This window comes from Antennarius striatus, chromosome 16 (assembly GCF_040054535.1).
Source record: "Antennarius striatus isolate MH-2024 chromosome 16, ASM4005453v1, whole genome shotgun sequence".
Taxonomy (NCBI): domain Eukaryota; kingdom Metazoa; phylum Chordata; class Actinopteri; order Lophiiformes; family Antennariidae; genus Antennarius; species Antennarius striatus.
Window position 1 is genome coordinate 2,656,665 of NC_090791.1, and position 22,797 is coordinate 2,679,461.

Below are 22,797 nucleotides of genomic sequence, written 5' to 3' on the forward strand. Positions count from 1 at the left end.
GCTGGTTCATGAGGAATCGAAACTTCCATGAGTGATTAAATTTTAAGTGAGGCAAAGTCAAAGTAATGGATGCCATCATGTAACCGATCAGAACTATTGTCTTTCCGTCATGGATGACGTTAAATATCTTTTTAGCGACGTGATGAGGCCTGTCAGACGACGTTCCAGCTCATCCCAGACGGGATGGATGTTGTGACGTTTAAAAACGGGAAACAGTATGGCGTCCAGACTCTTTTACCCTCACAGCACCAACTGATCAATTTCGTCTGGATGGATGGATGAGGAATAAACGAGTGCACGAATCAATGGCAGCGGGTTTCACGGTCCCATAAAGGCGTGTGCTCTGCACATCCAGAATGTTTGGCCTCATTTCTCCGGTGGACGTCATACTTTATGTAATGCGTTCTGACAAGAGTGTCACACCCTCTGGATTCGCGCTCACCGCTGAGAGGCACGCCAGGCTCCCAATTTCTAAACACATCTTCCCACCACCAGCAGCAGATCCGGCAATCGCAACGTCTCAGCCCACCAGGGAGGTAAAGGCAGCGTGATAATAGACAGAGAATGAGAAACAGGCCATAAAACAGGCAAATTAAAACAAGAGGGGATCTGTCGCGGATGTTACCCCATTGAATTCTACTGAGGCCTTTGAATTTAAAACGTCGGAACAAGACTGGGGATTTTTACAGCGATGCAAAATGTATAAATGGGTTTGTTTTGCCTGGATGCAAGTTACTCCCATCTCCCTTGGTTTCTTAGCGACGTGAGCCACCGATAGAGCATTAGCTGTAATCGAATCAGTAATCAATCAAACTGTAAGTGCGAGACCAGCGTTAAAGGCTCACCCTCCATCCTACGTCGTATAACTGTTATGAAAAGCATCTTTGTTAAGAAGTGCTCTGAGGCAACGAGTCCCCGTCAATTCATATGTCGAGACGCGGAACGAAGTGAAGATGTTGTTTGACCCGCCTCTAAAACCTGACAAAGGGAGGCCGCATTACATAGTCAGCCAACAAAACCACTGGTAGGAGAGTAGATGAGATGTTTGCAAAGAATCCATACTCACACGTACATCGTCAGCAAAAGCAACCTTGTGAGTCTATCGTCTCTTGTATGGCATCACACAACAGACCGGTAATAGCAGTCAGCAAGAGTCAGTAGCTTCGTATTATATCATAACAATAAGACGTGAAAGTCAAGCCTCTATAAGTAGGGAAAAATAAGAATAGCAAAGTTGTGTTGCTTTTCAACATTCACAACACCAAATAGTATCACCTAATCGCTCTTTTAAAACCATCACAATTTGGATCTAACTTGGATACTTGAACCTTTATTTTCCTTCCAGGGTCATGTGATCAAGGACAAGACGTTCCCTAATTGCCACCCTCGCTAGTATTAACCTTTTTTGAAGTAATCGGGGAGTTGAAAAGGAAAGAGGTAGGAAGCTAAGCTACCACTGCTACCTGCCCAAGCCTGGAATCTGCCTCTGGATCTGTTGGAGTCAAGAAATTAATCTTGGCGCTGACCCAAACCCATATCAACCACACCCAATAAATGGAGGATGGTGTGTGTGTGTGTGTGTATGTGTGTGTGTGTGTGTTGAAACAGTGAGCTGCAAGGTGTTAATAAAGACTTACAGCTCAGCAAGACACAAAGGTCTCCTTTTGACATGGCGATGATGCCGGAGGCTTTACAGATGCGTCATACCTGGTCTTTATTCTACCCGTTGATGTCCGTCTAGTGTTTTCTCGGTGTTGTCCAGTAGGTCAGGCTGACTCATAGCATATCAGCCACAACTACAGAATGAGGCGGTTTTGTAGTTTGAGCCGCGAGGATGTATCTGAGTCACAAGGGAGTCGGTGAGCCCTGGCCTGTGGCAAGGAAAGACAGCCAGGTGTCCTGGTTTGAAGCCTCCAGAGACGAGGACTGTCTTTCTGGTTGGGGCGCCGCTGACACACCGGGACTCGTTTGGCAGCTACACCAGCTCCCCGCCACAACCCAAGCTTATTTGCTGACTGATTTAGAAGCTAATTAGCTTCATTTGCTAAAGCTCAAAATCCCGGAATATGACAGTGTCGAGATAAATAGATGTCAACATGCATACGAGTGGAGGGAATTAACGGTTGGCGTGTTCAGGCTTAGCGATGGAAATGACTGAAAGCTGATGGAAGGTTGGACGAGCAATTGCGAAAATTTGTGGCCGTGGGGGGAAATCACAGGTTTCTGGGATGGACGTGGCTTTTGGCCATGAATTATAACACACTCGGGGAGTTTTTAACTTAAAGTTCTGAGGCCATGCGTGGCATACCTCCAGCCCCATATGTTCAGATAGTCTTCAATCAGACTCCTGCTGATTTAGCCTCGTCTGCTTCACTGAACAACTCGTTTTTCCTGTCTTCTTCTTCGCTGACTTGATTCCACTGCCTTCCTGACTTTTCTTGAACTTTTAAACCTCTACGTATTTATTCTCTATAATTTCATCTTCCTCTGTGCATGAATAAAATAGATGTATAAAACCTATAATCATATTGTACATGTGTATATTTAATAATTCAAACACGCTTGAAAGACTTTGCAGAGAGATGAAATGTTTTACGGATCGACGATTCAGTCTACCTTCTTGACTGGATTGGGCCAATGCAAGCCAGGGTGTGATGGAGACAAAGTTCGGTACTCTGGAGGTCAGGACTAGGTGGTTTTTTGGGAAAAAAAGTAATAGAAGAACTTAATGAATCCATCAATAAGGAAGTTCTTGTCTCTGGTCCCCAATCCATGTCCCTTTTGGACTGAAGTATCACTGCCACTGCCAGAGGTTCTTTTCTAGTAGCTCATCTTATAGTTCCTGCGGCTGCATCCATCCAAAAGAGCATCGGCAATGAAATATAGCTCGTAGTTTGGATTCACAAGGCAAACAATTCAATATTATTTTTGTTTGATAGTCTTGGGGGTTTTGAAGATAATCCGTGAAAATCTGGAAGTAATAAATGAGACTGACAGTCAAAGGCGAAATATCACGCCTGATTAGCAGCCAGGGAAAACAACAACAGGCAGAAGCCTTGAACATAACCTTAAGATAAGGTAAAGTAGAAAACTCCAAACACACCAAACTTCTCTAAGGTAGAGAAATACACCTCGACAGGTATAGAAGCGTGGTATCTCAGTGTAATGAACGTTTCCTCGACACATTCTTGGAATTCGCGTCCTCATGGAGGCAGCTTTTCATTTTCCAGACAGTTTAATCAGTCTCCTCGGAATGTAAGGCATGGCTGTTACTGGAAAGCAAGGACGGAAGCCAATCATTGTGACAAGAAAATATGTAACGTCGCATGTCTGGCGTATGAATAAGTCATGTTCGCTTGCTTTCTGGCCCGGCTTTCATGCTGTTGTTTATTACAATACAAAGTCGGACATGATACCCGCCGCAAATTACCACAGGACCCTCTGATAAGTCCCCAAGATCGGATCACATTGGAGACAATGCTGCCTGCATAACAATGACTGCATGGTTGAAGCCTATTGAATCAACCTTGAGTCCAGTGTAAATAAGGACGAAGATGTGTCGCCGGTATTCTGAGCACGACTCCAACAAAGGTTGGTCTGTTGTTTAATGAAGGACCCTCAGGAGCTCTTTGTGCTCCTAAGTGAATTACCAGTAGAGATACACAATATTATGATGCTTCAAATGGACTGTGATTATACGAGCCAGGAATACCCGCTGGTCTGCAAATGTCGCACCGTCATTAAGAAGGCATTATTTCTATGGCGATATTGAATGCATAATCTTAAAATGGATTTAAAGAAGATTTATGATCACTTACAATTAACATTTGTCGCATTTGAAGTAAGTTTAGACAACAGGAAGTCTATCGTTTGGTGACCATGGATGACATACTGGGAATGGATCCCAAATGGGAAACATGAAGTCTGTTCTTACCCCCAGATGAAAGCGATGGAAAGACGAACGAAGGCTTTGCAGCTCCAACAGTTGGTGTCGGTTACAACAACAGTAATTAACATGGAGAGGAGGGTCGCTCGTTCAATATCTGTGACCTCCTTTTCTCAAATTAAATTAAAATACCTGCCACGCAAAAAACGAAATTGCATGTGAGTAATGACTGAAATCAGTGATGGATGGCTTCACATTCTTTTGGTTATTCAACATGTCTATTCTTAAGAGGACTTAATGAGGACATTAGATTCAAACAGGGGTGGAATTTGCGCACGACTCTCCTGTTTCATCGACTAGGTGGTGGATGACGGACCTCTGTATGTATGCTGCATTATGTTCAAACACGTGGGAGTGCAAACACCAAGACAGTGCATTAATCACTTAAGAATCAGGCCTCGTCTTTCAACGTGATTAAATCTATAAACACTGATTAATGTGGAAGATGGGGGAAGATAACTGAGGAGAAACAAATGTTTGTGTTTGTCGATGAGCAAAACTAAAGTTGGAAACTCAAAAGCAAAAATAGGCAATATGAAGATTCTTCAGCATCGACTCGTTGAGCAGAACGCCACCCGAAACAGTTTACTGGACACTGGTTTGTGTGAATATGACCAAGATTAAAAGCCTGAGGCGATTACAGACACTGACGACACATTCTCGATGTACTCCGCGTTCTTCATCTGGTTTAGTTTGTTTTGACGAGACTCCGATTAGCATTTAGCGTCAAGATATGCCGCAACGAATCAACTGGAATTAAATTCTGAATTTAAAATCTTGGAAAATCAGACAAGCAATTAATTGTTTGGTGTGGATTCAACTTTGACGAGGTGAGGATAGCTGGATGATCGCTCTACCTGTCGCCAGAAGCACACTAACCAGACCCAGGCATGACAACAGCTACCATCCAATTAATTAGCACTGCTCTTTCTCTTTTGGGAAACGTCCCACTGTAAAAATGGTGCAACGCTTCACATTCGACACTCATGTGGAGGTGGAGTCATGTATTCTTTCACAAATGCAAAAATTGCCCCTTTTTCATTTCCCAGAGTCTGATTCAACCTGAGCTGAATTATTTACTGCAGCTGTCTTCTCTGCCACATCACAAAGCATACCTAATAAATGGGCTATGTCCTCAGGCATTTATGCACCAGTCTGAGCATTAAAAGGAACATTCTCAAACGTCGACATCTGTCGAATGCATTACGCGCGATGATATAATGACACAAATATTTAGACACTCAGGTCATCATTCTTCTCGCCTAATGACATCTTAAAGACAAGAAAAAGAGCAGAAGCATAAATCTGATAACCCCTGGTTGTTGTTCCATGTGCAGCACCAACACTCTGCAACACAACAATGCAGCTCAAGACGAGGGCGACTCATGCAAATTCTTGTATCCAGGGCAACAATTGTCAAGTTTTATGTGAATGTGGAATTGTTAGCTGACTCAAAAGAAAAAATCTATTATCGTCCGTACTGTAGCCACTTTAACGCACCTACGACGAGTTGGTTCAACTTAGCCTGAAGGCTCAATCAGACAAATACTCTGTCTTCTTCACTTCCACTGAAGCCGCCAAATCACACTGCAGAATGTGTCTGATTCCTAATAGCAACATTGATAGGATTAGAGAAACAAGTCTTTATTTGTGACGAAGGGAAAACTTACTGGCTAGACTGAGCGTGGTTTTGTGCAATGCTAACATTTGAGACTTAAAGGGGAATTGAATTACACTCAGTTGTGTTCTTCTACCGCATACAGATGAATCAGCTCTCTGACAATTTTAGGTAGGTGTACCTAATAAACTGCGGTGAGTGTAGCATAGAACAAGGCTTTGTAAAACCCGAAGTTGTCATTTAATAGTTTGCTTTTTTTATTGAAATTAGACGAAAACAAGCTGTAACATGTTAATTATCAAGATTTACAAGTGTTGGAAGAGATGTAGTTGTGATATAAAAAGTCTAATCAAATTGTCTGCTGGAAAGTTATTGAGCAAATGCCCCCAAAAGTTAAGGTATTCCATAAAGGTTTGGAAAGTTCCTGATTTTGATTAATAAAAAAAATGCAAACTTTAATAACATGCGATTAAAGTTGGGAGGCGAACTGACTGGAAGTGGGAAACGCTAACCCGACCTCAGCATCCTGGTGTACCTCATTAGATCAGGCGTCGCTTACTGTCAGGGTTGGAACGGCGAGTGAGGCTCCGGCATCCTGCGTGGATGAATTCTACGGAACAGCGGACTCATAAAAAGATGCACAGCATCGTACACAAATGTGAAAACACATCAAGGCACGCGGCCATCCACCCACAGACGTGTATCTCTCAGCATCTCCCTCCTTCTCATGCCCACGCTCTCTGGATCTCAGGGAGGAAGAGGAGGGTGGGGGGGATTTGACAGTTTTCTCTCTCTCTCACCACTTGGTCCTGAGAGGCTCGGGTGAGGACAGCAGCTTGGCACACCAACGCCGCCCTGCTGTGAGGCCGAAGCCATGCCATGACCCGCCGATTCACAGGCGTGACGGGAAAGTCACGTGGACGCTTTGAAGTTCGTGCACGAGTGGGAAAAATAGCACAATTACACACTGGGAAACCAACTAACTGCTTGTGATGCCAAATCAAGGTGGGAGGCAGAAAAAAGCAATACAGCCATTGATGTACGTAAGACAACATAAATTACTGTGAAGATGTGAAGACTTAGAGTGTTTAACTGTTACTGGTCTTGTTGTAGAGCTGTAGAGATTTATAAAATAGGGCTTCCTCAAAGCGGCAGCTCTGAGAGAAAAATGACAGACGCCAGATGACACCTTCAATTAACGAACCTCCTTTGATCACATAATTAAGAACGAAAGGCGAAGCTTCAGCAGTTGGGATGGCTTCCTGACATCTCCTTTAATGGTTCACTTATTTGAAGCACTTTTCTTCAGTGTAATTACCAGCAGGATGTGCTGTTTATTTTCTGGTAATTATCACACAGAAAATTACTTTTAATAGAGCCAATGTCACCGATGGTACATTGAAACACAAATTTAATCAAATTTCAAAGAGATTAGAGCTGGGTTGTTGCCAGTTTGAATACACAAATGAAATTCAGGGAGAAAAACCTATTAATAGTCTTTGTTTACGATTAGCATTTCCTCATCACAATTAGGAGTCATTTCCATCATGGAAATTCAGATAGACATTAAGAAATAGCGTGTTGCTAAATGGAACAACAGCTGTGGTAAATTCTGTTGTGGATTAGACAAAAGTAAGATCAAGGCTGACGCTGAGACTCTTGACCTGTACTGTGGAACTGTTGCTATTCAAGGAGCTTAAGCTAATCTAGCAATCCTACCAAAAGTACCTTAGTTTTATTTGTGTTAAGATAATTGGAGGTTAAGGTAACCAGATAGAGATGGACCTGGTAGATGGGTAGAGCTAGGTGTCATCTGCATAACAATGAAGTTTATGTTGGTTTCTTAAATATAGGTGGCAACGATTATATTTAAAATAGAAAGGGATTAAAAATAGAGCCATGGAGAACACCACCAGTTAATGAAAAGAGCTGATTTGTCAGCACAGAGGTTAGGTCGGTGTTAAGAGGTGGTCAGTGGATGGGTGCTTATTACCAGGATTGTGTGTCAAAGCTCAAATCAAGCAGCATAAATGTATTTGGAATTGTTCAGACACATGATTATAGGTTAGGCAAGCATGGACCTGAGTGGGCCACAGTTTATTATAGTATTTATGAGAGCAATGGTAGATTAGAGACAGGCTGAAAATTATTCAAACTAGTAAAATCTGCACCTGGTTTCTGCAAAATTGGTGTGATTGCAGATAAAAGACCAAGAAACATGTCCAGAAAGAGATAAGTATCTGATGTCAGTTATTACAGAGGCGAGAGACGACAGGTTTTGAATAAGGGAGGAAGAAAGACGTCTAATTGGCAGTTTGTGGATCTTGATTTTCACACATAATCACATGGATTTCAACCACAGTTGGTCATTTGTTTGACGAGTGATTATTATTCATTGGCCATGTTCCCTGGGGTTTGGTGTCACTCTACTCCCACAGATAAGTTCTCTGATTATTTAGCAATCACGCTTATTTTTCACAATGAACAAATCCGCTCAGCAACAATAGCAGCTATAAAAGCTGGAAACTAACCCCGAATATGAAAAATAAAATAAAATTTTTCCTACCTTACAACTGGTTTTTCATCATGTATAGTTATGACACTCAACTTTGGTCATGTGATCTGAGTAATAATCACAAAACAAATACTGTGGAAAATATTAGTTTCTGCAGGGATAACGTGAGGAGCTCTCCCAAGTGCCACATTCAAGTTGTCCGGGAATCCAGCTTGACGCTGTTTCATTACCTTCAATCTAACTACATGTCTGCATAGAGACACATTGAGGAGTTACTTGTGTGAAATTGTTCCGGCAGACCTGTAAGACTTAAACAAAATCAGAACCAAACGGTCCATCTCAAGCACCAACTTTGAAATACATCCGGTCGTGAAATAAGTACGACAAATTGGATTTTAACTGTGATACTGTTATGAAAAACCACTTTTTTTCCTGCTCCTTTGTTGAATAATCTTTGGTTATACTGTCAGAGAGCATCAGCGTTCACTGCCCAAACCAATCAGTGTAAAATTCAATCACGACCTTGGTCAGCGATGAAACGTCAAAGTTGCTTTAAGGTGTCGTCTGCTATGAAATCAAGCCACTGTGCAAGCGTTCTGTTTTATCACCTGCTTTAGAATTAATGTAGACGGACCTTTAAATCCATCCACAAGCAAAATTTATTTCTAAGGAGGCGGAAGAAAGATGTTTGGGGAAGTGTGATCTGGCATAAACCACCCTGGCTTCTACTGAAAATATTTAAAGACATGCCTTTTCATTATACGCTATTACCGACGCCTACACAGTTATTCCAGTCACACCTCAAGACACAGCGGGAGATGATAACCTTCATCACTTCCTGGTTCCTGGCATATGGGTGACGTGCAGTGGAATATTTTGGGAGAGGGAGGTGGGATGAGAGTGGCTGATCTCCAGTGGAGATTACGAATAACCTGAATTGCCATAAGGAGGTGATTTGCTCAAACAGAGAGTATCTGTTTCGAATGGAAGAAGAAGGAAAAGAGGAGAAGACAAAGCCAAGAGTTCATGCTGCCGTTGGGGAATACAAGATTTTAACTTTGCATGCTTTACTTTGCGGAGGAGAATATTTCCTCTGGTCATCAGCGATTACAGAGAAACCTTTTGATAAGGGTTTAGCCATCTGGGGTTTCGTTGATCCCTTGCCCTCCCTTCAGGACTCCTATCGCTGCATTGGCCCGACTTCAAGGATGTCTCTCACCTCTCTGTCTCTAAGTGTATTTGGATAAAGTGTTTGAAAGGTTTCAGCATTGGTGGGGATGGATGTGGCATGTCCTTCCCCCCGTCCTCCATCCTACTGGGTCCCCGAGGGACGAGAAGCATCCGTCCTTCAGGAGGAAAGCTAGAATTGCTGTCAGGATTGCAGTGCTATCTGCAAATCACCATGCCTCAGGGGAATGAGGAGGTGACAAGGGTAGGGGAAGGAACAAAGCATGCTAACGATTACTAATCAATAAAACGGGTGAGAAAAACAGACAAAACTTTGTGTCAGTGCAAAACTTCCACTGTACTGGTCAAACACAAGACTTTACGTACAGTAAAACAGTAAATACATCATCGTTTACCAGATGATCTGGTAAATGTACGAGCTGACAGGGTGATGTTACTTTAAGTATGTCTTTTAAAGACAGGCATCAATTTTAAAACCCCTAAAATCGCAGTTTAAAATCTGAAATTAATTCTTAAAGAGGCGATCATCACCTGAATCTGCAGTCGTCTCAGCTTTACGGCGCATTAAAGTCACTTTGTTCATCTGTCCGGTCCACAACCATATTGTTTTATTTCACTTTCAATCCTCTCAGCTGTTTCAGGGACTGGAAACCATCTGGTTGAGTCCAAAACATCACAGAACAGCCGGCTGCAATGCAGATTTAGTTCCAAGACTACCGGCGACTGAACAACCAATTGATATCTAGCAATAAGAATAATAATTGCAGTAAGTTCCTCCTTGTTTGACCTCCATCTGTGGCTGGCCGGTCATATCCTGTAGCGTTACATCGTCTGATGTCTGCTGGTTGCTCCCCAAGCCTTTGAGGCAAATTTGGACGATACGAATAAAACTAGTCGAATATTCCTGCAAATATGGAGCAGGGGTGCATCAGCAATAATTTACAAAGATGGGTCAAAAAGCTGCCGGTGTGAAAACAAAAGCAAAAGGTTGTTGTTGTTGCCCTTTAACCAACTTCATAAGGTACTGGTTGAGCAGTTTGGGTCCAACGATGGCTAAAGGAACGGGTTTGACGTCTATTCATGTTTTTGTCTTTTCTTGTCCACTATTCAAATGCAACTTCTGATAATCAGGTCCTGTGCTGACAGATGAGTCTCGAGTCGTTACACATCTCTGTGCTGCTGCTGCTGAAGACTCACCGATGTTCAAAAACATACACACACAAAAAAAAAAAGCCATCTGCTGAGGACGGTAACGACGTGACGAGTGCCGTTGACGCTCTGACAGCAGATTGAGCTAATTCGAAGAGTGCTTTGCGGCGGGCGGCGCTAACATATGGAACATCCATCATGCATGAGAGCAATGACAGCCCCCAAAAACACGGATACCTTATCATGTCAACACCGAGGCTGCTGGCGTATCTGCCCAGATGCACCCACAAATTTAACATTAAGTGCATGAACTTGTGCTCTACATAGACTCCTGTGTGTGGTTCACGCTTCATGAATGTATTCATGAACACTGCTTAGCCTGACTTCATGTGTCTGGAAGAGCAAGACTAGGAGATACGCACTTTTATCCTGCTGAGTCGGAACCTTATTTCTGGGGATACAGTATCTGCCTTTACCTGTTTGTTTGTTTTCCTCACACACTGTACAATTCTATATTTACACATTGGCAGAAATCTGGTCTGATGTGAGCAGAAGAGGAGAAAACACAATGAGTTCAAAACAGGTGCTGCTTGCATGGCTTTTAATGAGATAAAGCTAATTTCTTTCCATTCTGATTGTAGGGAAAGCCGTTTCTTTCCTTAGAAATGATTGAAACTGTGTCTGTTTTCCTTGAATGTGTCTCTGTAATGTCCATCCATGCACGTCCAGACCCACAAATACAGCATTGATGGCTCTAATAAGCACACAAACACACACCCCTTTGCAGTGACCACAGGGGTTTGAGTAATGAGCCGAGCCACTTGTGCCCACAATGCCTGCAGAGGAACACGGAACATAAAGCTGATGAGCTTCTGAGGACCACCGAGCATCGCTGTTCAACCTATTCACGGCTCCATCCATCTCAGAAATGTTCCAGGCGACGACATTTTCCATTTCAAGTCCGAGCTGTTGTAGGGACGTGTGGAAAAGCGTCGCCTTTTGTTAAGGTCTCAGATTTTGAAGAGCATGTAAATAGTGCTGCAATTATAGAATGGGTTTTCTCATTAAGTCTATGGTCGAGAATGTGCTTCTTTCTTATTTGTGTGGTTGATGAGAGCAGCAAATATCGGTTAGCGAATGCTGTGACTGGAAATCTGAGTTAATGCACCAAAGTCTCATTCATACCAATAGATATTAATTTGCATGTGCACCCAAACAGGCTCATAAGAAAGGCAAGTAATTAATAGTTGCTCCAGCGAAGGCCTCATTTTCTGTTGGCCAGCATAGAAGTGATTATTATTAAGGGAGCCATGTTGTGCAAACACTCACGATGCTTGTGTGAGGTAATTCATCGATAAAGCAGGATTAGAGTGGAAAGTTCCAGAGAAGAGCAGAAAAAAAATTTCTGCAATTTTTCTGCCTGAGGCCGACTCCAAATATAAACCCTCTCTAATGCATGCAAAAACACACAGCCGACGAATGGGGGTATTTACGAAAGGCCTCAAACACAGGAGTGCCAACAACAATCACGCCTGAATATATCATTACCAACTCAGAGCAGCGTAATGCAGCAGAAAGTAAATAAGTAAATATAGGGTTTACAACCAATGTTTCTATGACTTGAGCTTAACTGACAACAAAAAGGAAGAAATCTCAACATTTTACTGTTTTTTAGCCCCTCCTCGTCCTCCCTGGTGCAGAAAGCGGTAAACAGAAGTGTTAATTAATGCTGACGCATCGCTAACAGTCGTGCATGTGGACTATTAATAACCAGAATGACTCTAAATGAGCCAACCTTCATTAGAAAAGTCCAAATCCACTCAGCACATTGAGCCCAATGGGTCTCGCTTGCATTTCCTGAACTTCTTTTCTTCAGTGTTGATTTGATGTTGGGTTTTTTTTAACAGTGTGATAATAAAAATAATAAATTTTACGGTTTTCTTTCACCCGGTTTACTTCTATGTGATTTGAAAACCCATTAAAAAGGAAATGACTCAAGAGATTCACAAAGGATGCAATTGGGTCATGGGTTTTCTTGACTGTGCCATGAAGGCTAGAAACCCCATTCTTGCTAAAATACAGTCTCTCTAGTGATACCCCAGGATTTATAGGTTTGGGTCTCACGCCGCGATTGGCCTATTAGAAGATCAGGAGGCCGATGCCCCTCCTGACTCGCGGCAAATTGCAGAATGATTGTTGTCCAAGAGGTCATCAACACACTGTACTTCATTTTGAAGCATCTGAGATATTCACCAGAGCAACGTGAGCAACAGGACTATGGTTTGGTTTTAGAATCCTCACACGTTCATATTCAGACTGCAGGTTTTGTTTTTCAATGGATTTTTCCTGACAAAACATTTTTAAACGCCCTGCGTGACCCTTTTAGTTCAGATGATTGGATAAAGCCAGGGAATTGCTGCTTTCAGCGCCAGCGCTGTGCAGCCCAAGCCAACAAAGGACAACTTTGATTGGAAATATTGGTGGAAAATTTGCCAAAGCCTGAAACACCTTTAAAAAGAAAAAGTCTTTATCTTTCTTTTGCTTACTCTCAAAGGGTTTTTAATGTTTTTTTCCGTTTTTGTTGTGACAATTTTCAAGCAGCTTTATTTAAGAGAAGCATTTACACATTCATTTCCTGGTTAAATGAATCATCGTATGATGCGACCACACAGACGAGGATGTTTTCCAGCGTTCCAATGACTTTTATTATTAAGGACTGTTTTATCTCAGTCTTTTTTCTTTCTTGCATGCACAAATTATTCCCTTTTGCAAACCAATTTCTCAGGTCTATATATCATCGCAGGACTCTTTTTCTACTGTTGATATAAAGAATGTATATTATCCACGTTATATGTATACAGCAGCTTATGTTTAAGGAGGCAAAGCTGAATTAAAGTGTGTTGTCAAGTAAACAGGATTAAGTGCTACCAATTGCTTCTTGTGTTTCCATTATTCATAAAGGTATTCGCATCAGAAGCTCGAACAGAACCGAGGCTTCCAGTGTGCTACATTATTGACGGCGCCGCGAGATCTCACTCTTTGATGCTTTTGCTTTAAAACTGACCAGTCTCCACGTCTCCGCCTCTCAAAGTCTGTCTTAATTTCCAGGTTGCATCGGGTTTTTTTTCCCTTTAAACTTTTGAACCACCTTCCCTTGAAACGGAACGGACGTCCTTCGTTCCGTCAGCTAAATTTACCATCGACCACGACAAAACCGACTGGAATTAACTGCCTCTCAAGAATTCCCAATGAGTTGAGAAACTGATACCGATGTACTGACATATGGAAAAATGATAAAATATGGATTGAGTCAGGCATCAGTAGCATCCTGTTCATAACACCTGACTTACCAAGAGGTCAGGAATGTTTGGCGGGAAAACACCTTAAATCCTTGATCGGGAAAGTTTGTGCGGATGGGATTGGATGATATCTGCTAGCTAGAGGTGGAGCCAGGTTTTTATCAAATATGCACAACCTTTTTAAAGCCGAGAATATTTCTGTATCAATCTTTCGATTCTTCATTTGAAGTCTGCTGAGATTCAAGCGAGAACACGCAGTTCGTTTTCTTTTTTTTTAGTCGGCTCAGACTTCGCCCTTGCTCTGCTCCTTCCCTCTCAGCCCTCCTTTGAACAGGTTTGCTCAGACGAGTTCTCATCCAGACATGCTCACGCTCACCTGTAGCATCCTTCTGCTAGCGCTCATGAACTTGACAGAAGAAACCAGGGACTACGTGCTTGCTGAAGGCCACGAAGGCAGATGTAACCGATTTTGATTCCGTGAACCTGTGTCGGGGCACCCAGGCTCCCACAATGCATTGTACCGTACCTTAACACCCACCTGCGTCGGTGGGACCATTGGGTTGTCAATTTAGAAGTCGTTCAGACGATCAGCTGAACAGCTGTGGGACTGAATCGTGATCTGAAAGATCAGCTATACGAGGGGTCGATATGAACTTCCTCCTTGGGAGGGTCGCTCAAGTCGGCTCTTGAGAACGTAGCTGCAGGGTTTGGATCAAGAACAGTGGATGTTTGGGTATGAAGCACCACCCCAAAGGCACCTTTCGATCGTCCTGGACCTTCCCAGGATAAAGGGTGGATTGACTGGTCAGCCCAGCTTGAACTCAGAGACGCTTCTGGCAAATGTTGCAGGACATAAAATGGACGAAATATGAAAAATCCAACTGTTATTCCAATAATTTTACAGCAGCCGAGATCAGGCTGTCAAAGTTGACTCCAACTGAAAGAGAGATGTGTCTCCGTTAACAATGCTCAAAAGTATTTGATGGAAAATGTTGAATCTTTAAGATAAAAATCCCGACAACAATGATCACAACTTAGCGCTGCTGGAGAAGCCAGCGTTCTGCAAAGACAAATAAATATTCACTGGGTTCCTCCGATAAGCAAAGTGCAGCTGCATGACTTTCAAACAGGGTGGTTCATATTTATATCAGACTGAATTAGCAATTTCAGCCCGAGGCCGAGAACTTTCATGCCAACCCGAAACATCCTAAGAGCTGGAGCGAGTCGTCCACCTACACACTGCTAGAAAAACACAACGCCCAACATGGAGGAGGAAGCAGCGGCCGTGAGGAGCTGGAGAGTCTCGCAAAGTGAAATGATCTCATTCGGTGTGAGCTGGAATAACCACAGGAGATGGAAGATCATGACAAAGGTGTGAAAACACACACAGACAGTGTGTGTGTGTGTGTGTGTGTGTGTGTGTGTGTGTGTGTGTGTGTGTGTGTGTGTGTCTGTGTGTGTGGGGAAGGGGAGAGGTACGGGGGGGGGGGATACTCAATTGAAAAGATGTTCTCGGTTTGTCTACAAATGAAATGAAATGAAATCCTGTGAAAGTGGCTTTCTGTACTTTTAGCAATTAACCTTTTCAACAAGACAAAAAAAAGGGACCTTAGCGTTTTTGATCAACCGGCTGACGTAGGGTGTTGGGGCTGATGGAGACAGTATCAAGACTACTTGCTGGTTCTTTCAAACCAACGCCCTGGTTCCATTTGCCATCATGTAGTTTCCGTGAAGCACCAACAGGTTTTTGACTTGACAGTACAATGCTTCTCCCGCATGAACCCTTCAAATACACTTCGACACGGGTTCAAGAAGACGTATGAAAAAAAAAAAAGAAGTATGAAAACCGCATTGGTAGATGCTTTTTAACTTTGTCTGACAGAAATATATTGAAATTTCTAATGCAAAACACTTGACATACAGTGTGTGTAGAGGTTTTGGTATCAGAGGATGTTTGCACTCTTTGCATTTGTTGTGTTGGCTTTATGCTAACTGTCGTTAATACATCTTCTATGGTGCACTTATTCCTTGACAAAACGCCGAGAGGAGAGGCTGAGAGAAGATACTGGGTGGGTGTTTATTCCTGAACAGCCCTGAAATTTAATATACATTTTAATCGTAGGTGCAGTAGTACGCATATATTTTCTGTAATGCAGAGCATGTGTGTGTGTGTGTGTATGTGTGGGAGGGCGAGGTCAAACAATCCGTATGCACAAGCTTTTAAGAGTCAGTCACTGCGTCCATCTTCCCTGTTATTATGCACGTCTTCCTTTACTAAATGACACGCGTGCTAACTTTAGCTCGTGCCACAGCATCTGCGGCGGAGATTGGACGCCGCTCACCTAATGGCATTCATGGAGGAGAACATCCATTAGCCCCCTCATTTGGAAAGCTAACCTTTAAAAAGCCGTACGTTGACGTGACCTTATGCATTCTAACCACGTCAGATCTTTTCATCACATTCCAGGCTCCCATTATTTTAGATTAAAGCGGCTACTAGCTATCGCCCATGGCCGGCTACCTAGCGGCTAACTGGCTGTGGTGCCACGCCCGTTCATATCAAGAAGCTAACCCAATCTCATAAAAAGACCATAGATTTGTTGTGAGGAGCTGAATTGGAAAAGGAGTGCTGAACATGCCAAATGCAACACCGCCGTCGCTGTCGATAGCGAAGCTGCCTTCACCTGCTGAACACTTTGATTTGAAGACAAATCGATATCCTAATCGATAAGTCTGGCTTTACAGAATCCTTCTAAGTGGGTCAATAACAGATGGTAGGGGACCTGCATTGTTACCTGATGTGCTTAAAGCTCCATCAGCAGCTCCAGGCCCGGCGCTGATTGACCAGCCTTTATGGACAGCTTCACAAATCAGCCTCCTCATTGGGTTTAATGTGGTTGATGTGGGGGGGAGGTGGGTAAAGTTAACAGGTGGTGCAGATGCTTCCCGAAAACGCTGACAATGAAAGCGCAAATAATTAGAGCAGGAGAACGAAAATAGCTGCAGCTAAAAAGAAATGGATGAGCTTGTTGTGTGTTTGCTGATTGAACCACACAAGACGAACCCCCCTAACCCCCAACCCCACACCCCTACCTCAGCTCTGAAACATAATTCCTCCCCAGGAGACGCTGCAATGTTGAATCCATTAACCTTTGGAGAATAGCAGGAAAATCACCCTTTTATAAAACATGGATTTCTGGCAGAAGTCCACCAATTCTTCAGCAATTACACGTGAGCCCGAACGACACAAAAGAGCCATTTGGAGAACGGCTGAAGAACCCCCCCACACACATACACTACCACCAGAAAAAGGGAAAGATGGCAGGTGAATATCTCAGGAGATTGTGTGATTAGTGCTAAAAGATGGATTTGTGTTGGAGAGGCAGCCTCTTTAGATTCGCTCCAGCGACAGTGGATTTAAAAAAGTCGATATCATAATGATAGTTTGGAGCTGCAAAACAGCTAAGAGGGGATTAACCAACACCCCAATTCCATCTCCCTTGGCAGCAAACATGGCACAAATAAAAAATGAGATTCATTTTTTGGGTTATTTATCCAGTAGATTGCCTTATTATTTATGTATTAGTTGTCTAGATATTAATCATTTAAGTAGGAATAAAAATAAACTGCGTAGACCCGTCCTTTCCTGGTTCTTCATTTAGCTTAAGAACTCCAGGGATCGACATCAGCTTCTCATTCATTCAACTTGTTTAGCTAAATGTCAAACTGCTGATAAATCCCTTCAGGCAGCAGAGGCAAACATTCAGGACAGTAGAGGAAATACTATCGTCTTTCAATTTGATATAAGTTCTGTATTCGCTCATCCTGCGCGAATAAAGTTGTCTTTACTGCTTCCTGTTTGCTCTTTGTCAGGCCAGACGGATGCATTTGTCATTTTAGCTTCTGGCGTCAGCGAGAAGCGCCTTAAAGTTGTCGACCATAAAAGTAAAATAACGAGCTGAAAGACACTAAAAAGTTCGGTGCAACTGAGTGAGACTGTAAACGATAAGTCGCTCCGGGTTCATCGCTGCCGGTGACCCTTCCAGGTCCCGCACCTCAGGTTATATAACAACCGCCGCCTGAAGAATAAACCTCTGACATGCCTTGTAAAATTGTTCCGCAGACGAATCAGGATTTGACAAATCTTCCATTCCTTTGGCGAGCGGTTTTTAATATGTGTTATTTATGGAGGAGGCACTGATGGATGCATTGATAGTCTTTTCTCAAATGCATAATCGAGCCTGCTGAAGCCAGAAGCTTCTGGACACGTCGTGCAGCTTTGCAGTTGTGAGGTTTCTCTGGAGACGGGACTTGACTCATTACAGCGGTCGGGCAAAAGGATCCACCTTTTCTTCATCCGCCGCCTGGAGTGTGATTAGGCGTTGTGCTCCAACTCCGAGCACGGTTTAATTTGTCATCGCAGGCGCGGTTATCTTGTCCTGGACGCAGCTCGGCAGAAGCTGGAGATGCGTATCTGCCTCCACGGAGACGCTTGATAAGGTATCATTTACGTTTTACTGGGCTCGGTCGCACGGGTTGGGTAGTCTGGACGAGCTGCAGGGTGGCTGGGAGCTTTATCGGCGCCGGAGATGTGGAAGAAAAATGGATCGGCGTAAACTACAGCACAAAGCTAATAGATTTATTGATTAGCCCAACGTCTGCCGGTTCCCGTTCACTTTGATGCTCTGCATCCAGCGCATTAAACCCTACCGCTGTTGCTTCAAGACGTTGGCCAGAGTTATGGGATGGATGTGCATCGCCAACATGATGCTCACTCTGGCTGTTACCTTCCTCCTCCTTTGCCCCTGGCAGTTCAAAGCCTCCTCTGCACCTTTAACCCTGCATTACCCCCTCACCGGATGCTTCACTTACCCTCGGAGACACCTAATGCATGCAGGTACATGGAGCTCTTTATTTACTGGCAGGTCCGGCTTGTTTCCTGTCCCCATTTAATCTGGCGGTTGCATTGTTTCTGCTGGTACAGTGACAGTGCTGTAAATGTAGTGATAATGAATGGGCCTCAGGGAGTGTTTGCTGACTTGCAGCAACCGGATAATGAGATTAGCAGAACCACTGAAGGCCTGTTAAAAGCACCGAGTCCCCCTTATGAGGTGGAACAAGATAAGGAAGCAGGCAGTGCCTCGGTGTTACAACAACCCCGACTATTACCAGAAAAAAACAAGGTTTTTATATTCTTACTATGGATGTGACACTGTTATTGTGTTAGAAATTAGGCTGCTGCTGCTGCAGCGACCCGTCCCGCCTCGGCCTCAACCCATCCCCTTAGGATTTACTGATACTTCAGAGTGATTGGTTGCTTAACATTTGCACGGCGGCTGCTCTCAGAGGACAATCTTTCCTCCGTCATCACTGAGCGAATGCCAGGAAATCCTTCATCAGGCAAAGTGTGACCACACTGAAATCCGCCAACGAGAGGCAGCAGCCATTGTGACGGAGAATCCAGAGCCGCTAGAGCGTTACCCCGGCATAAAGGATGACCCGGGAGTTTCTGGGCAACAAAGAACGGACATTAACAAAGATGAAGAACCTGTAAAACGCTGCAGTGAACTGGACACAAAGACTAAATTTGCTGCATAACACAGAAGCAATAGCTACAGGAAAATGACACAGCAAGAAGCAGCAGAAATATTCTAAATATAGCAGATAAGGGTATTGATTTATTTCTTTACAGCTGACCCTGTCCTTAGCGGTATATTGCTGTATTTCCCTGCCAGTAAAAACTGGGCCTGTGCCAGTAAGTTATACCCCGATGAACCAGTACCTCGTACAACCCCACCCCAAAGAACCCTACAAATGATCCAAGCCCTCAACACCAACACCATTGACGGAGCTTTACATCCGACTCAGTGCAGGGATATTTCTGCAGAGGCATGTCTACGTCCTTCTTTACCGGGTGTTGGTGTTTATTCTGGCCCATCCCTTCCAGCAACGCGTCTCCATGGAAGCAGGCCGATTCACCCCGTCCAGTTTCTGTCAGAGACTCAACAACATGGGCAAAAAAAGAGCAGCTATTTGCTTAAAAAAAAACAAAAAACAGCAGCTGGCAACAAGAAAACAAAAGATGAACACAACGAAATGAGGTGTTTCCTTTTGTTTCTTAAGAATGGCATCTGTGTTCAGTCGAGTGTTTCTAATTGTGCCGATTTCAGATTGTAACGATGAGTTTGTGCTTTCACCAACAGCAGGATATGTTTTATTCAAGAGCTGAATATTAGAAAACTTTTTATAGAAAACTTGTGATCAAATTGTGCATAAAAAGGGGGCTATCCACCCATTGAGCTTCATTGGTCTCACAACTGATGGTTACAGGAAGTAAAACAGACAGAGATAGGATATTGTGTCCTTGTCAACTGAACAAAAATGATCAGTTGTGGATGTGGTTGGAGATTCAGCTGCAATAAGTTTGGAGCATCCATCAGGTGAGTTCGGGTCACTTCGGCCATGTTGCCCCAAGTGACATCACTTGAAGCAACTCTTCAGCAGTGCTTCTCAACACCTGTGAACATACTTTTACATGTAAAAATAAAAGTTCTCGTCAATCACAAGGCATTCATAGCAACGCAAGACTGTATCACTATTGATGGAAAGACATATCAGACTTTCCAGAAGTGTAAAGATAAGGCATTAGACTTAAAACACCCATTCTGAGGTTGTGTTGCCGGTGGAAACGCGCAGGAAGTGATTTAAAAAATAATGGAAAAGTTTGAAGAGCCGTCGAAGCATCTGTATTACTGCAGAGGAAACATCTGCCACACTTACGGCGAGCCAAGAAAGAGTAACAAAGGACAGACACACACAACTACAATCCCACAGCTACCCACGCAAAAAAAAGGAGGACAAACACCCGAACGAAATAAGACAAAGTTCACTGTACTTCGATTCCGCTGTTCACGTAACCTGTTCCATCCGTGGCGTAACGAGGCTGGAGACGCTTCGCATGTCGTTCAAGCTTAATGCACGTGTCATCTTTGCTGTGCAGGCACTCATTAAACTCTACTGTTGATTTAATAACTGTGCAGCTGCACTTGTGCTAATCTTTCCTGTGATGGAAACACAACGTTGCGATAGCTTGCATGCCATGTTTTTACTATGTCTTTTATAGCCGCGTAACTCAGCCAATGAGGCCGTGATGAAGATGCCCACTAAGGATGAGTTAAACCAGCCAATTTGTAGTGTCAGCATCCCGCTACGCGTTTGAATAACTTAAACTCTGGTTGATGTTTAACTGACACTAAAGAAATCTTGCCGGGAGGTCGGAGTTTGAGGGGGAGGTACAGACTTGGCACCAAGCGTCAAGCAAACAGAAGGAGCTGGACTTACTGAGGAGAAGTTGTGGCTGCCACAGGGCTCTCCTCTGTACTTGCACGAGAGGAGCATGTCGTCCAGTTGGTGGCTCAGTCTATCCATAAACTCCAGATTGGTTCCCTCAAAGTTTCTGGGCGGCAGAAAGAGCCTGAAGTCTGATAACTTGCTGAACCAGGCCTGACGGTCTTCTTGGAGCAAGTCCAGCACCATGGGCCTCACCGTCCGGTTGGCCAAGAGCAGGCCCAGCCAGTGGCCGGCAAAGTACAAGTCGCTCTTGGTGAGCTTGTACAGACGGATGGGGTTGTTGTTGCAGATGGTGACCGTGGGGAAGGACAGTTCCTTGGCCCACTCCGTGTGGACCCGGGTGTACGTGGGGAAGGAAAGCCAGTGCAGGAGGCGGTTGGAGGACCAGGACAAGAGAAGCCCCAGGGAGGTGCAGAAGGCCAGCAGCCAGAAGGCCCTTCGGCCTACAGAGCCACCGGGGACACAAACGTACCTCAGGCCGTGTAGGCGCGTCCTGGACAGCAGGGTGGAAGTGACCCGAACAAGAGGCGGCTTGGCGGGACGTCGTTTGCGACCTTTCCTGATCATGGCCGGGGAACCCTGGCGGAGGCAACGTCCCTCCAGGGCCATAGCTGACCACAGCGCTCCTACAACCGCGGGAAAGGCTTCATTTCCCAGCCAGGCCTCATGGGCTGGGGCCCACATGTAGCTCCAGGATAAATCCACTACTGTAATCCACACCCGGATATCGGTTTGGCCCTCCACGCGCCACTGACCCGCTCCCGGTTGTAAAAACGCCGCAGGCACGCATAGAAGTACCTCTTGACAAAATCTGAAGTCGAGTCCTCCTGCAGGAGCTCCGACGCTCTCAGCAGCAGCTACTTGTTGTTGTTGTTGGTCGACTCCCTCGTTTTCTCCGTCTCAGGGTGATCCAATCATCCGACTCCACGGTGAGACGGGGAAGAGGTGGGAAAAAAATAGATAGGCAAATGGGCTCCAAGCAAGGTGGCTTCTACATGAGTGACTCCTGCATCCTCCGCAGTTAGTGTGACAGCAAGCGAGAGAGGATGAGACAGAGGGAGCGAGTGGGAGAGGGAGGGGAGGAGAGAGGGAGAGAGGGGAGGGTGGAATACAAAATACCGACGGCTAAGCAGAGGACGCGAAAACAAATGAAAGAAGGGAAGTTAATTAAAATAATGAGCCGACAGCGAAGGGAACGGCGCGGCGTGGCGCAGACCGTTACGGCGGAGCGCAGTCGTTTCTCTTCTTCTTGAGTTATGTTGGGTTTTTTTCAGGATGATCGTCAGCCGAAGGCAAAAAAATAAAAGAAATCAGTTCCTTTCTTCTGTTAAGTAAAAAAAAATAAAAAAAAACGGATTCAAAAGTCTCCCAGGTTGTTTTCTGTCTCACTTTGAGGTCTCACTTTTGAAGCTTCGACTCGCTGGAGATCACCCCCCCCCTCCTAACCCCAGTCGGCGTTAGGAGGTCCGGTGGGTAACCGGGAGGAAGCGACGTCTCGTAGTGGAACTCCTCCTCGGCTCCACGGCGAGACACGCGCTCCACCCGTGTTTCACGTGGAGGCAGGCGGCTAGAGCGAGCGACGGTGGACGGTCGCTGCCTCCTGCGGGAGAGGAGACCAGAGATAATCTGTTCTGTCACACTCTGATCTCCACATCTCCCTCTTTCCTGTTGCTCTCCCCCCTTGTCCTCCCCCCACCACCTCCCTCCCCAACTCAAAGAGAGCTATAATCTC

General features: G+C 44.4%; 1 protein-coding gene across 2 annotated transcripts in view; it reads right to left on the minus strand.

Annotated features, from left to right (window-relative positions):
- The window catches only part of asic2 (acid-sensing (proton-gated) ion channel 2), a 191,802-nt gene that overhangs the window by 50,043 nt on the left and 118,962 nt on the right, over positions 1 to 22,797 (minus strand). The window contains exon 1 of one of the 2 annotated variants that reach the window (XM_068337185.1): positions 21,057 to 22,687. The exons of the other annotated variant lie outside the window; for it this stretch is intronic. Within the exon in view, the coding sequence (XP_068193286.1) occupies positions 21,057 to 21,749 (693 nt within the window). The 5' untranslated portion in view covers positions 21,750 to 22,687. Of the gene's footprint in view, positions 1 to 21,056; positions 22,688 to 22,797 lie in introns of those variants that run through there. 2 annotated transcript variants of the gene reach the window in all.